Source organism: Cornus florida, unplaced genomic scaffold (genome assembly GCF_030987335.1).
Source record: "Cornus florida cultivar Cherokee Brave unplaced genomic scaffold, ASM3098733v1 CherokeeBrave_3.0.0_Hap2_Chr01, whole genome shotgun sequence".
In the NCBI taxonomy this organism is placed as follows: Eukaryota; Viridiplantae; Streptophyta; class Magnoliopsida; order Cornales; family Cornaceae; genus Cornus; species Cornus florida.
Genome location: NW_026775571.1, coordinates 102,283,111 through 102,296,560, shown reverse-complemented (window position 1 = coordinate 102,296,560; position 13,450 = coordinate 102,283,111). Strand labels below are relative to the sequence as shown.

The 13,450-nt window shown below is 35.3% G+C and overlaps 1 protein-coding gene and 1 pseudogene across 1 annotated transcript; one reads left to right on the top strand and one right to left on the bottom strand.

Moving 5' to 3' along the window:
• Positions 1-2,117: 2,117 nt before the first annotated feature.
• LOC132310043 (CBL-interacting serine/threonine-protein kinase 12-like) lies at positions 2,118-7,073 on the top strand. Its single transcript, XM_059808287.1, has 2 exons — positions 2,118-3,815; positions 6,887-7,073. The coding sequence occupies exon 1, from the start codon at positions 2,410-2,412 to the stop codon at positions 3,796-3,798; it is 1,389 nt and encodes a 462-aa protein (XP_059664270.1). The 5' UTR covers positions 2,118-2,409; the 3' UTR covers positions 3,799-3,815; positions 6,887-7,073.
• Positions 7,074-7,890: 817 nt separating this feature from the next.
• LOC132310052 (CBL-interacting serine/threonine-protein kinase 20-like) lies at positions 7,891-9,581 on the bottom strand (annotated as a pseudogene).
• Between the last annotated feature and the right edge of the window lie 3,869 nt (positions 9,582-13,450).

The following is a 13,450-nucleotide window of genomic DNA, read 5'->3' as shown; positions in this document are numbered from 1 at the left end:
AATAAAAAATAAATAAAAACGTGAAACACTGAATTGAGCTGGACATTTTGGTAGATGGGTTACATTCACGGACCAAAATTACCCTGATTATAATATGTACGCTAAAGACCTAATTAACAATATCTTAATCCAAGTTGTTAATTTATTTTTTTAGACAATATGAGATTATTTTTAACAATACAGTAACTACTTCACTTCTCTTTTCTTGTAATTGATCTAATTATTTTTAACTCGTTCATCATTGTCACGGTGGTATTGAATCTTAACCATCAAGCCTTTTTGAGACCCGTGAAGGATTTGGATCGCAAAAATTAGAGATTTTAATTGAAAGTTATTTAATAAAACTATCCTAAAATTACTTCAATATATGAATGTCTTGATTGAAAATTGTTTAATTGTAAGTAGATATGAGAAAGGAAAAAATATCTCTTCAAATTTGATCAAATATCACATTGGGTTATATCTAATTTTCACTTACACTCTAAAAGTTACTTTTCAAGTGTGTGACTTTTTTATATGTAAAATGACATAGCTACTCTTTTGACTATCTCTTCACTTAAGGAAAAAAAAACAGAAAAAAAGAAGGTTAAAATAACTTGAATACCTTTGACTTTCATTATATAAATTTAAAATTATTCTTTACACCAACCAAGTTATAATTATAAATTTATAATTATTTTTTAACCAACCAAATTATAATTATAATTATAAATTTATAATTATTTTTTAAAATTATTCTTCATATATATATATCATCATGTACACCAAAAAATATATATTTTTGGAGAAAAGAGTGAGATGAAGAGTTTTGGGGGTGCAGAGTAATAAATGAGGACAATTAGGTTATTTTAGAATTTTAATATTTTGGATTAAAATAGATTTTAAATATATATAAAATTGTCACAAAATAACCAAAAAGGAAACTGGGATTTGAGTGATAGTTAATTTTGAAAGATGTTTGATGGTGATATTTGACTAAATTTGAGAGGGTGTCAATAAAATTAACCCTAAAATAAAATAAAATAAAATTTAAAAATATTTTATTTTAGTACAGAGTATTTTTTAAAAGACAAAATGAGAGCTGTTGATAAACTTCGAATCTGTAATAGTCAATACGGCTACTGGCTCCCACATTTCAGAGCAAGCATTCATAAATCATAATTTGCTTGGAGCCAAAAAAAAGGAACCATCAGTTTTTGGTAAATAATTATGAATTAGATTATGTGTTTTATATTACGTTTTGGGTTGACGCTCCATTGCAGCATAACATATCCAGAGCTTGACCAGCTCATACTCATATGATTATCATAAATTTATACACATTGAGGAAATAATCATATCCCCACCGAATAGTCTGAATCATTCAGTACTTGTTTACAAATTTTTTCAATTATTTTTTCAATCATTCTCGGATAGTATTTAGAGCAACTCATAATCCAAAATTCTAGATGCATCAAATTTCCCTCATTTCACATGCATCACATAAAAAAATAAAAATAAAAACTTATTTAAAAGTGGTCTACAGATATTCAAAATCTCAAAATTTAAGAATTTAAGGTAAGAGTTTATCATTAATCCATCATTATTACCTTGAAGTTTTGTTGACATTAATATTGAAATAATAAATTTATAATGATAATATTTTCTTCCACCTAACAAGTCAGTTCACAACAACCTAACCAATATATTCCCAACCTACCCAAGCCAAACTAGTCCAAATTTCCCCACATGGATTTTTTTACTCAAGCAAAATCCCAATATTTTCTTAAAACCTGATCTTTTTTCTAATATAAGAAGAATTCAATCTTATGAGAAAATATCACAAAATAATAATTTTAATGACTTCTAATTAAATTTAATGCATTGAGCACACTTACAGCACCGTACAATGCATCCCAAGGATCTGGACTCCTTTCGCAAGAGAAGCACAACTCATCTACATTAGGAGACCACTGCCCATACACGCACAATAAATAGTTTTACTTATTTACCTATATATATAAGTCCACGTTGACATCCACGTACTCGGTACCAAATTGTATGATTGTTAGCTGGCAATTGCTGTCACACTACCCATCAAAACCTCACTGGATCGCAGCCTCTCCTTTTGTTCTCCACTTCATCGACGGTGAATCCAGTGGAATATTCTAGTCGCTCCGTAAAAAAAACTTTCCGTATGAACCATCGCCGTTAACTTTCCATCTCCTATAAGAACTCCTCACTTCATCACGATCTCAGCTCAACAGAGTCAACACCACACATCTCGTCACCTCTCCAATGGCGAATATTTCACCACACAACAAAAACTAGATTGAACTCGAACCCAATTCACCAATTGCCCAGTACTTCCATGAAAGCCAAGAAAGAGAGCCAAAAAAACCTAGATTGAACTTGTACCCAATTCGTCAAATGGCCAATACTACCACGAAAAGCAAGAAAGAGAACCAGGGTCTTCTCTTAGGCCGATATGAGACCGGAAAGCTGCTCGGCCAAGGAACATTCGCCAAGGTATACCAAGCCCGAAACATCAAGACCAACGAAATCGTCGCCATCAAAGTCATCGACAAAGAGAAGATCCTCAAAGGCGGTCTCATCGCCCACATCAAGCGCGAGATCTCCATCCTCCGACGTCTCCGCCACCCCAACATCGTCCAACTGTTCGAAGTAATGGCTACAAAGACCAAAATCTACTTCGTCATGGAGTATGTAAAAGGCGGCGAGCTCTTCAATAAAGTTGCCAAAGGCCGATTGCCTGAGCAAGTCGCAAGAAAGTACTTCCAACAGTTGATTTCCGCAGTCGGGTTTTGCCATGCTCGAGGCGTGTATCACAGAGATCTCAAGCCCGAGAATCTATTGTTGGATGAAGATGGTGATCTCAAGGTGTCTGATTTTGGGCTCAGCGCCGTTGCCGACCAGATACGGCAGGACGGGCTGTTTCACACCTTTTGTGGGACGCCGGCGTACGTTGCGCCGGAGGTTTTGGCCAGAAAAGGGTATGATGCGGCCAAGGCTGATTTATGGTCATGTGGGGTTGTTCTGTTTGTATTAATGGCGGGTCATTTGCCATTTCATGATAAGAACGTCATGGTAATGTATAAGAAGATATACAGAGGTGAGTTTCGGTGTCCACGGTGGTTCTCACCGGAGATAATTCGCCTCGTGTCGCGTCTTCTCGACACCAATCCGGAGACCCGGATCACAATCCCGGAGATTATGAACCATAAATGGTTTAAAAAGGGGTTTAAGCATATCAAATTCTATATTGAGGATAATAAGTTATGCAGTGTTCCGAATGTTGATGATGATGATGGTGTGGATTCATTTTCGGATCAATCACTGTCGGAATCAGAGTCGGAAATGGAAAGTAGGAGGAGAATTGGGAATTTGCCTAGACCGGCGAGCTTGAATGCGTTTGACATTATATCATTTTCGCCTGCATTTGGTTTGTCCGGGCTGTTTGAGGAGGAAGGAGAGGAAGCCAGGTTTGTGTCCGGAGCTCCAGTGTCGAAGATTATATCAAAATTGGAGGAGATTGCGAAGGTGGTTAGTTTTTCAGTGAGAAAGAAGGATTGCACGGTGAATTTTGAGGGGACAAGAGAGGGAGTGAAGGGACCTTTGACCATTGCAGCTGAGATATTCGAATTAACGCCGTCATTGGTGGTGGTGGAAGTGAAGAAGAAAGGAGGGGATAAAGGAGAGTATGAGGATTTCTGTAATAAGGAATTGAGGCCTGGGTTGCAGGACCTTATGCTGGAGGAATCTGCTGCTTCTTCACTTTTGCCTTCAGATACTGAATGAAGAAAGAAGAGAAAAGGGTATGCCTCTTCTTTTTCTCTTCTTTGCACAGCTTCTTATGATAATTGTTCCCTTTGATCCCTTTTGTTGTGAGACCTGGATGAAAGTTCGGATTTTTATTGATAAATTAGGAATTAAAGTTGTTTTTTTCCCATTTAAGATGAGCTACTAATCTGTCTCTTGTAAAATACACACAGTAGGGTATGTGGGTTTTTTCTTGTCGTTGCAAAAATTAGAAACACTTAATAAAGATGAGGACAGTGAAGACTTCTTGAGAATGTCATTATCCTTTTGCTGTTCAATTGCATATTTGCAAACTATGTTTGAGACTTCAAGCACGCGATTTTGCTGTTTCTATATCAGAATGTTCCAATGATGTTGCATGGAGACCTTACGAGGCACATTGTGCCTGTTCAAGTAGTGCTCACTAGATTTATAAACTATTAGTTATATTTCAATGACAATTGTAGTAAAAAAATATTAGAGTTCGATTAAAATTCCGACATTCAGTTATTTGGAATGTTGAATGGTGGTAAGAAATACCAATATGGATATCGGTAGTTCAATTCAAATTAAGATGTTTTGAAAGAGTCATTGACGTTAAAAAGTGTACTCCCCAATTCCCCATTGGTTTTGCAATTGTGAGGAATTCTTCGTTTGCAAAGTGATGGGCTCTTGGTGATGTTGCAGCATGGGGTTCTATCACATTATTTTGTTGAATTAGAGAAACAGCTTTTGAAGGTGAATTAGGATTTTCTAGAAAACAGTTTACTACTTGTGGAGAGACGAAGGAGAGTGTGAAAAAGTCTGTAACCAAGATAGAGCCTAAATGCAGAACCTTCTGTCAGATTAAATTTGTGGCTCTTCAAATTGCCCTTTGAACTCTCTCTCCAGGGTATCTCTGTGATAAATTTTGGGCATTCCTTGTTTTATTGAGTAGGTGGAGTTGTAGATGTACTAACTCTTTTATGCGCTTAAAATTTGTTTTAGAATGCTACATTAGACAAATATATGGACAAGGATACACGAGTTCTCTTTTTTCTGTTCTTGGTGGGTGATTGCATTTTTACCATGTAAAAGAAGTTGTATCTAATAAGTACCTAGGTTAAGTGATGCTCTGTTTCTGTTACAATATTACGTTCTAGAAACATTTGGGTTCTGCATTTCATCATAAAAACACTGTATCGTCACTATACAAGTGGAAGATTGTTTTCCTTTTTAGCTTCCCAGTTTGTACACTGGCCAACCATTAGTAAGGTACACTTTCTGCATTTGTTGTTGCTGCTTCTACTTGTACGAAAATCGTAAAGGAAAACATGCTGGCAGTGTAATCAGAATATATATAAAAATTACAATTTTAGTTTAACGTGGCACTTATAGACTTAGTAATTCAGCATTACCTCGATCATTTGAGTGGCAGTTTGGGTATACTGGAGTATAAATGGAAGCACTAAATTAAAATTAAATTATGAGTCAAAATGTATAGACAATATGAAGCTAAATCATTTACAAAAAGAAAAATACTCGGCAATTTGTTCTTGTTGCTTTTGAATTCTGAAGAACTTCTCCTTTCCTTTCCTTCATATTCAAGCTGCTTGCTTACGAAAATGGGTACCAGCATGATATTTTTAATTATCTGCAACAGTGTTTACTGTGTATACTCAACTTAAATTAGGGTAACTTCTTGAAAAGCAGTATTTGGTGTAATTACAGTATATCTAAGTACTATAGCTAAAACCTACATGAGCTGCCACTAATAGTGAGTAATTAATATAGTAGTGGTCGATGATGATTGAGGGGTTATCACTTGATGCAATAGTATAAGCTCAGGCTGGCAAGCGGTGAACAGACTTTCAAGTTTGAGAGTAGTTACTTTGTGCCAAGCAATACGCATATGTGGGAGCAACATTGGGTAATTCAAGTTGATGACTTGAAGTGTTAATTAAGATGTAATCTCTGACTAGAATTAGTTGTGAAGGTATACAAATATTTTAAATTTGTGATGGATTTTGTAAGGAGATGAACTTGGTTGTGTTGTGATGTATTTGCCCGATTCTCTCTATTAGGATGTCGTGATATCCTTGTATTCATCGGAAAGGCAAATGAGAATTGCCCAGGCACATGGGGGTAGTTATTCTGCTAAGAAATGAAAGTGATAAGTTGGTTCATGACCTAATTTGGTGTTGGTCATCAGAGACACCTCAAAGGGGATAAGGGAAGGACTAGGGAGACGTGGGCAAAACTAATAGCAGTTGCACCTTTTTTTGGTCAATAATAGTTGTGTCATGATCTCATTACACAGATAATATGCTCCACGTATTTACGTCACATTGTTAGGACAACATTATCAGATAGAATTGCTTCTTTGTATATATATGTATGTAATTTTAATAGCTACATATAACATTTATGAAATCTCTTATTCATTATGTTATCTGCATTGTGTGTTCATACTCTCATCGTAGATGTCGCTTCTCCAGATCTCATGCTTACTCATCATTGTTGGTGAAAACCGACCTTATCTCACAATTATCCAACCATTTGGTGAAGAAAGTGCTATAATGAAAGCACACGAGTTTACAAATAGACTTGCTGTAATATGAATAGCTATTTATTTATTTATTATTATTTTTTTTATTAATTGTCGAATATTCAAGAAACAAGAAAATTGGTTTATGCATGTCAGCAATGTCATAGGTCAAATTTTATATTACACCCGTATACATGCATGCAAATATAGTGACTTTCATTACCTTTATTGGTTAGTAAAAATTAGTTAAATTTGACTCTTATGGTGGTGAAATTAAATTTTTGAAGTGGTAAATTTTTGAAGTTGATGTGGTGATGTTTGCAGAAAAAGGTGTACAGCGAGTAAAATCATCTTGGATGGGAACAAAGATTTTGTGTGTTAATTTTAGAAAATTTCATTCAGGACAGGACACAAATGAATCTAGATATGTGCTACTTTCGCTTTCAATTTACTCATGAAAAGTCAAAAGTGCTAATGCGACAACGTGAGTTGAGACATGTGAGTCCATGCGTTGGAATTTAGTATGAGTATTATTACTAGTCCCACGTTTTGTCTTTTTAGGTGGACAACTTGCAGTGGTCAAAGCATAATTTTCTACAAGGACAAAGCTAGACAAATTATGTTACATATTTCAATGGACCACATCCACACAACATGTGTAATGTCATACTGTGCTAGTCCTTATCCCATTTTCTTTCTAGGGTTGATCTTTGGATTGGAAAACATATATTTTTTTTCGTAGTGTTTATGTGATCCTCTCTTGATTTTTTTTTTTTTTTTGGGGGTACCAGATTTCACTGCACTTATGCAACACTTTTATTTCAAGAATGTAGCATCATTATATTGCAGTCTTGCATCTAGAAGTGAATGTGTGACGTGGGTTTTGCATTATTGAAGTAAATGTGTTGCATGAATGTTATATTTTCGAAATAATTGTGTAACATGTGCACTTAAAAGCACTTGTACCGAAAAGGATCATCTTTCATACAAACTATTGTGAATCTTTGATACAATTCATGCAGGGCAAAGATGTCTATCTTACCAAATTAGTAGTAATTTGTAGACTAAGAAGAATGGACACAGATATGGGACATGGATACGATGTGGACACATTGATACATCAAATTCTATGCTAAAGTTACATAAGTTAGAAAGCTTTTTTAATTTATAATTTTTATCTAAAGTTACATAAGTTAGAAGATGGAACTTTTTGAATATAGAAAAAAGAAAAAAGCTATATCATGTATGATATTATTACACTCTTATCTTGTCATTATAGTTATGTTTTGTTTATTACATATTCAAACATGGGAATTGTGAATTCTTTGATGTATGGTCATAAGGTTGGTTATGGGATTGCCATGTGTTTGTTTTATATATGATGGAGAATATGGGATGTGTTGATTGAGTATCTGATCATAAAGTGCCTGGACACATGTCCAGGAGTGTCCATAAAATGTCGGTGTCCGACACGGACACTTAGACAACAATGGCCAAATGTTTTGGTGTTCGATTGGACACCCACCTTAAATGTCACAAATTATTGTTTAGCTTAATAAACATAGTAAATGAAAAGAGAACCTTTAAGACAACAATGACCTTACATTTTTCAAAACTGTGCAATGAACGTTTACAAAAGTTATGAAACATAAAATAGGAAAAGAAAATAGATAGCATGGATGAGAAGCAAAAACCTCATGTGGCTATTTGCATGCATTGTTCTCTCTCACCAGGGTTTGGCAACTTAACTTCAAAGCCAACAAGGTACAAGTAAGGCTGGTATATATATATATATATATATATATATATATATATGTATATATGTCAAAATGCATTATTTTTGTATAGGAAAAACAACTCCTACAACACCTAGCCCAGAGTATTCTAATGCTGGTTATTAATGTTGCTGCTGTTGTTGCTGCTGTCCACAACCTTGCCATGTCCAGACAATATCTTTAAGGTTAGGCTTCAAGTCCTGCTTGCAGAACTTCCTATATTCCATCGTGTCCCCCGCCGCTTTCTTCACCTCCACCATGTGTAATGAAGGTGTAACCTCAAATATTTCTGCGTTCACCGCGAGCTGCCCTTTTCTCCCTACTTTGCTGCCTTGCAACTTCACTGTTCCATCTTTCTTTTTAACCTTGAAATTCTCCATCATCGCAATCTCTTCCAATTTCGACACGATTGTTGATGCAGATTCTGTGGTGGTGAATCGTGCCTCCTCCCTCTGATCCATATCCTTCTCGAACAGGCCTGAGAGATTGAACCCGGGCGAGAGAGATATGATATCAAAGGCATTCACACAAGTTGGTTTCATGGAGCTTGTCGATGCCTCTCCTCTACTCTCAGAACTTCCTTCGCATTCTGATTGAAAGGCCTCTTGAACGTCGAGAAGGCGTGGCACGTCATCCTCATCTTGACAGGGCTGAGGGGTTTCTATCTGTTTGAATCCTTCCTTGAACCATGGATTTTCCATGAGCTTTGCCACGGTTATTCTTGTGCATGGATTCGGATCGAGGATTTTCGAAAGAAGCTTTCTTACCTCAGGAATGAACCATTGTGGGCACTTGAATTCGCCTTTGCTGATCTTCTTGTACATTTCCACAAGGTTTGAATCTCTGAAAGGAAGATAACCCGCCAACAGAACATAGAGAATCACTCCACATGACCAGATATCAGCCTTCTCTCCATCATATCCTTTCTTGTTGATGACTTCGGGTGCAATGTAGGCCGGAGTTCCACACGTTGTGTGGAGGAGGCCATCTTGCCTTCTTGACTCGAACAACGCACTCAACCCAAAATCCGACACTTTGAGGTCTCCATGTTCGTCGAGGAGAAGATTCTCCGGCTTGAGATCGCGGTGGTAGACCCCTCGGCTATGGCAGAAATCAACTGCAGCGATCAACTGTTGGAAGTACTTTCGTGCCACATCTTGGTGGAGCTTCCCTTTGGCAACCTTGTTGAAAAGCTCTCCGCCTTTCACATACTCCATGACGAAAAAAATCTTGGTCTTGCTGGCCATGACCTCGTAGAGCTCAACAACATTAGGGTGCCTCACAAGCCTCATAACGGAGATTTCTCGTTTGATCTGATCTATCAGACCAACCTTCATGATCTTCTCTTTGTCAAAGATCTTTATAGCAACACTCTGGCCGGTTTTTAGGTTTCGTCCATGGTAGACCTTGGCGAATGTACCTTGACCTAGCAGCCTTCCGAGCTCGTACCTTTGCATCAATATGGTCCCTTTTTTCTCCATTTTTACTATCCTTCTGGCTCGAACAGAAGAAATTCAATCAGGAGAAGAAAGAATTACATGAATTTACATTCCCCTTTTTTCCCTGTATTTCGATCTGTCCGTATTCGTCCCGAGAAGAATGACGGGACTTGTTCCAAGGAGGGAGGAGAGGAAGGATTTCAAGGGTTTGAATTTCCCTTGTGAGAGAGGTTAAGAAAACTACAGTACTTTTATCCAACAATATTATTTTAATGGTTTCTAAAGCTGACAAAAAAAACTATCACCCAATAGACGTTGGCAAAAATAGTAATTTTTTTTTTTTTTTGCATGGTTGAGTTTAACGTACGAGAATTATGCAGTTATATGCTTCTATATATAGAAATATATTTTGACCGATGGTTTGGATCATAATATCATATGTGAGGTAGCAGGAACTCAGAGGGCAGTATATATATGTGTGTATTTGAATTATATATATTTGTGTGTTTTTTTTGTTATCATGAAATGTAGGATGTTTTTAAGCACAGACTGACTTCTATTACGACAGCTTCAAAGGCTAAACTATTTCTTAGGGTTGAGTGACATGAAGATGCGAAACAAGTGGTGAGGAAATAATTACCTGAGCTTCTCAATTCCTTGTGGTGTTGTTTTGTTCAATTTTTTTTTTTAGATTCAAACTCTGAAAATGTACAAAGCCTACGGTGTGGACATGGGCCAACTTAAGGTCAGAATAGCAATAGTGGAAAGAGCAAATGAGGCCCAACCCGAAAAAAAAAAAAAAAAAACACACTTATAAGTCTAGCCCAATTAATGACATCCAGCCCACCGACCAAAACATGTAACTGTTATTCACGAATACGATACAATAAATCTAAAAATTATATACAAAAAAAATTAATTTTAGTATATGCATATAAATCTGTACCCAAGATAAAATTATTCAAAACCTAGTGCAAATTCGAGATTGTTAAAAAAAAAAAAAAAAAAAAGTAGTGAAAGAGCGAAACTTTAACAGTAAGGCTCTGTTTGAATAAACAAGATATAAAATAAAAGCTATAATAGTAAAAAAATAAAAGCTATAATAGTAATAATCTCTATTTAAAAGAAAGGGAATGATAGTATTCTTGTCTGAAAAAGGTAAATGAGAGAAGTAAAAAGAAATGAAATGATAACAACCAAATTACTATCATACCCTTTTATAAGATGTGATTCAAGTGTATTAACAAGTTTATTCTTTTAATTGTTGAGGGTAGTTTCGAGATTACTTAACTACAATTCTTTCTCTCCAAATATTTCCATTTTTTAGAGGATATTATATGAGGGATTTAAAGGGATAACTATCCATCCAAATCTCTCACAATCCTTTCTTTTTCTCTCCATTTTTTTCCCCTTTTTTCTCTCCATTTAAGACGACACAAAAACACTTCACACTCTCCTTGCTTTTCTTTTCAAATCCCTCCAAATTATTCAATCCAAACGGAGCCTAAACTGAGTAGGAAAAAGAGAGAAGAATAAAAAACTTAATCATAGAGTATGAAAGACCAAAAAATTATGTACCTATTCGTAGATGGGTGACGCAACCACTGGAGTTGTCATCTTGTTGGTGGTCGATCTCTTTTTTTTTTCTTCTTCATTTTCTTATTCTTCTTCTTCTCCTTATCCTCTCTCTCTATTCTACGATAAGAGCAATTGTGATACCCCGGGGATATCAAATAATTAATATTTGAAATAAGTATGGAATACGAGAGGATAAATAATAACGTTGAAAGAAAAAACTAAAATAATAATTAATAGTCATTAACTACTCTGATACCAAAACTCCAACAAATCCAATAATAAATGAATCTCTATAATACAACTCGGAAATCCATATATACTAGACCCCTTATAAAAATCCCATAACTCAAATCATAACGTCTATGTCTACTGAATAAATAAAAAAAGATGATGTCATACGTTAATAACTCTGGAAGAATGAATATGGATGTTCTCTGATCAACACGAACAATCTCTAAGTCCGGAACTGACGTGTACCTGAAAAATAAAAGTGTGGGTCAGACCCACAAATAAGTTCTTTCTACTACAACCTAATTAGAGAACCGATAAATGATACACCTCTAGCCAACTCATGTAATATTTATATAGTCAGTACATATATATACACACTAAGACGCTCACTAGACTATAGGGCAGTTTCAACCGGATAGTGGGTATCTCATGAAAAATCGCAGACAATATGGTCAAGAGTCCCTTTTTACCAGGGCCTACACATCTCCTATATCTGGCTATTCATCTTTACCAGCAATATACGCTTCAGTCCTAACCACTGATCCCAAGACCTTAAGCTTGTATTAGGGTACACATTTAAATATATATAACATGGCCATATCCCAACAATGGCACACATGCACCTGTAAAATATTATAGCCATATCCTGACAATGGCACAACATAGAATGAGTCTAAACTTATTAACCAGCTCACCTACATTACATGCATCACATGGTCATATCCAGACAATGACATAAAATAGAATGCATCTAACATATTAGCAAGTTCACCTATGCTTATCAATTCATCATAACATATCTCATAATGGCGCAAAATATCAAGGAGTCTACTTTAATAGCTATCTTAATGGTCCCGTCACAAATATACGCTAAACACATCAAACCATATCTAACAGTGGTAAACCATAAAGTATAGCCATGGATCATGCTTATAGATCACAATTACAACAACTAATATGATTAAAATCATAAATCACGCTAATACATTTAATTACAAAATTTAAATGTCTTAAAGGTTCAATTTATAACTTAATAGTTAATCAAATCTCGAATCATAAAAGCATAAATAAGTTCTATGCAATTTAAATCGTATAACACTGCCCCCGATTCTTTAGAACATGTTTGGGACCTTAATAAATCAATTTGGGGCCATTCGGAACACTTTTGGGGGCAAATAAGGTATACAGTGCTCGAGCACTGGTTTTGGATTTTGATAGTACTCAAGCACTGGTCGCAGAACTAGCTCGACATGTTTATTTCAAATTTGAAAATCCATCTTTTTGGTCTTAAATCATGCATCTAAGTCCCAAATTGATTTCCATAATTATTATGAAGCAATTATACACATTTAGAGCAATTTAAATCCAAGTTTCATGCATCAATTTACAAGATTTAATTTTTTAGAAACTCACATATACATACACATATACAAGTTAACTTTAATCGATTATATCATAGAAACAAGTTTAATTCCTCTGTTTAAATCCCCTAAACTCCACCTAGAGATGCATTGAATAAGGGATTAAAGGGGAAGAGTAGAACATAGAACTTGCCTTAGGTTTTTGGATCAAAAACCTACCTTCTTATTCTCCGGTGTTCTTCTTGTTGGAATTTGTATATATATATCTATATAAATAATAAAAATTATTTTATGGTCCTATGCACTACGTTTTCTAAAGTAGGATTGCAATGTGATTATTGATACTTAATGGATTGGGTTTGTACTTTCCAATTTGGTGGTCTAATTGGGAGTATGGTTTTATATCGTTGAATTGTGGTTTTCCAACTTATTTAGTGTGATTTATTTCTAACCATTAATATCTAAGTTTTCATGATAGGAAGGGAGACTTAGGTATGTTTATTTATAGAAAAGGCGTCCCCCCCTATTGTTATTATATATAGGGGTTTTAAAACCCTTATTCAGTCCTATCGTATCGATACTCTCAGAAGGGGTAAAACGCTCAAATGTTTTGCAAGAACTCACAGAGGATTACATGAATATTCCAAAGATATATGTGCGTTAATCATCAATCAGGTACGAGTCTAAATTATTTTTTAATTAATTACAGTATACTTGATTTCTACATGATTGTTGAAATAA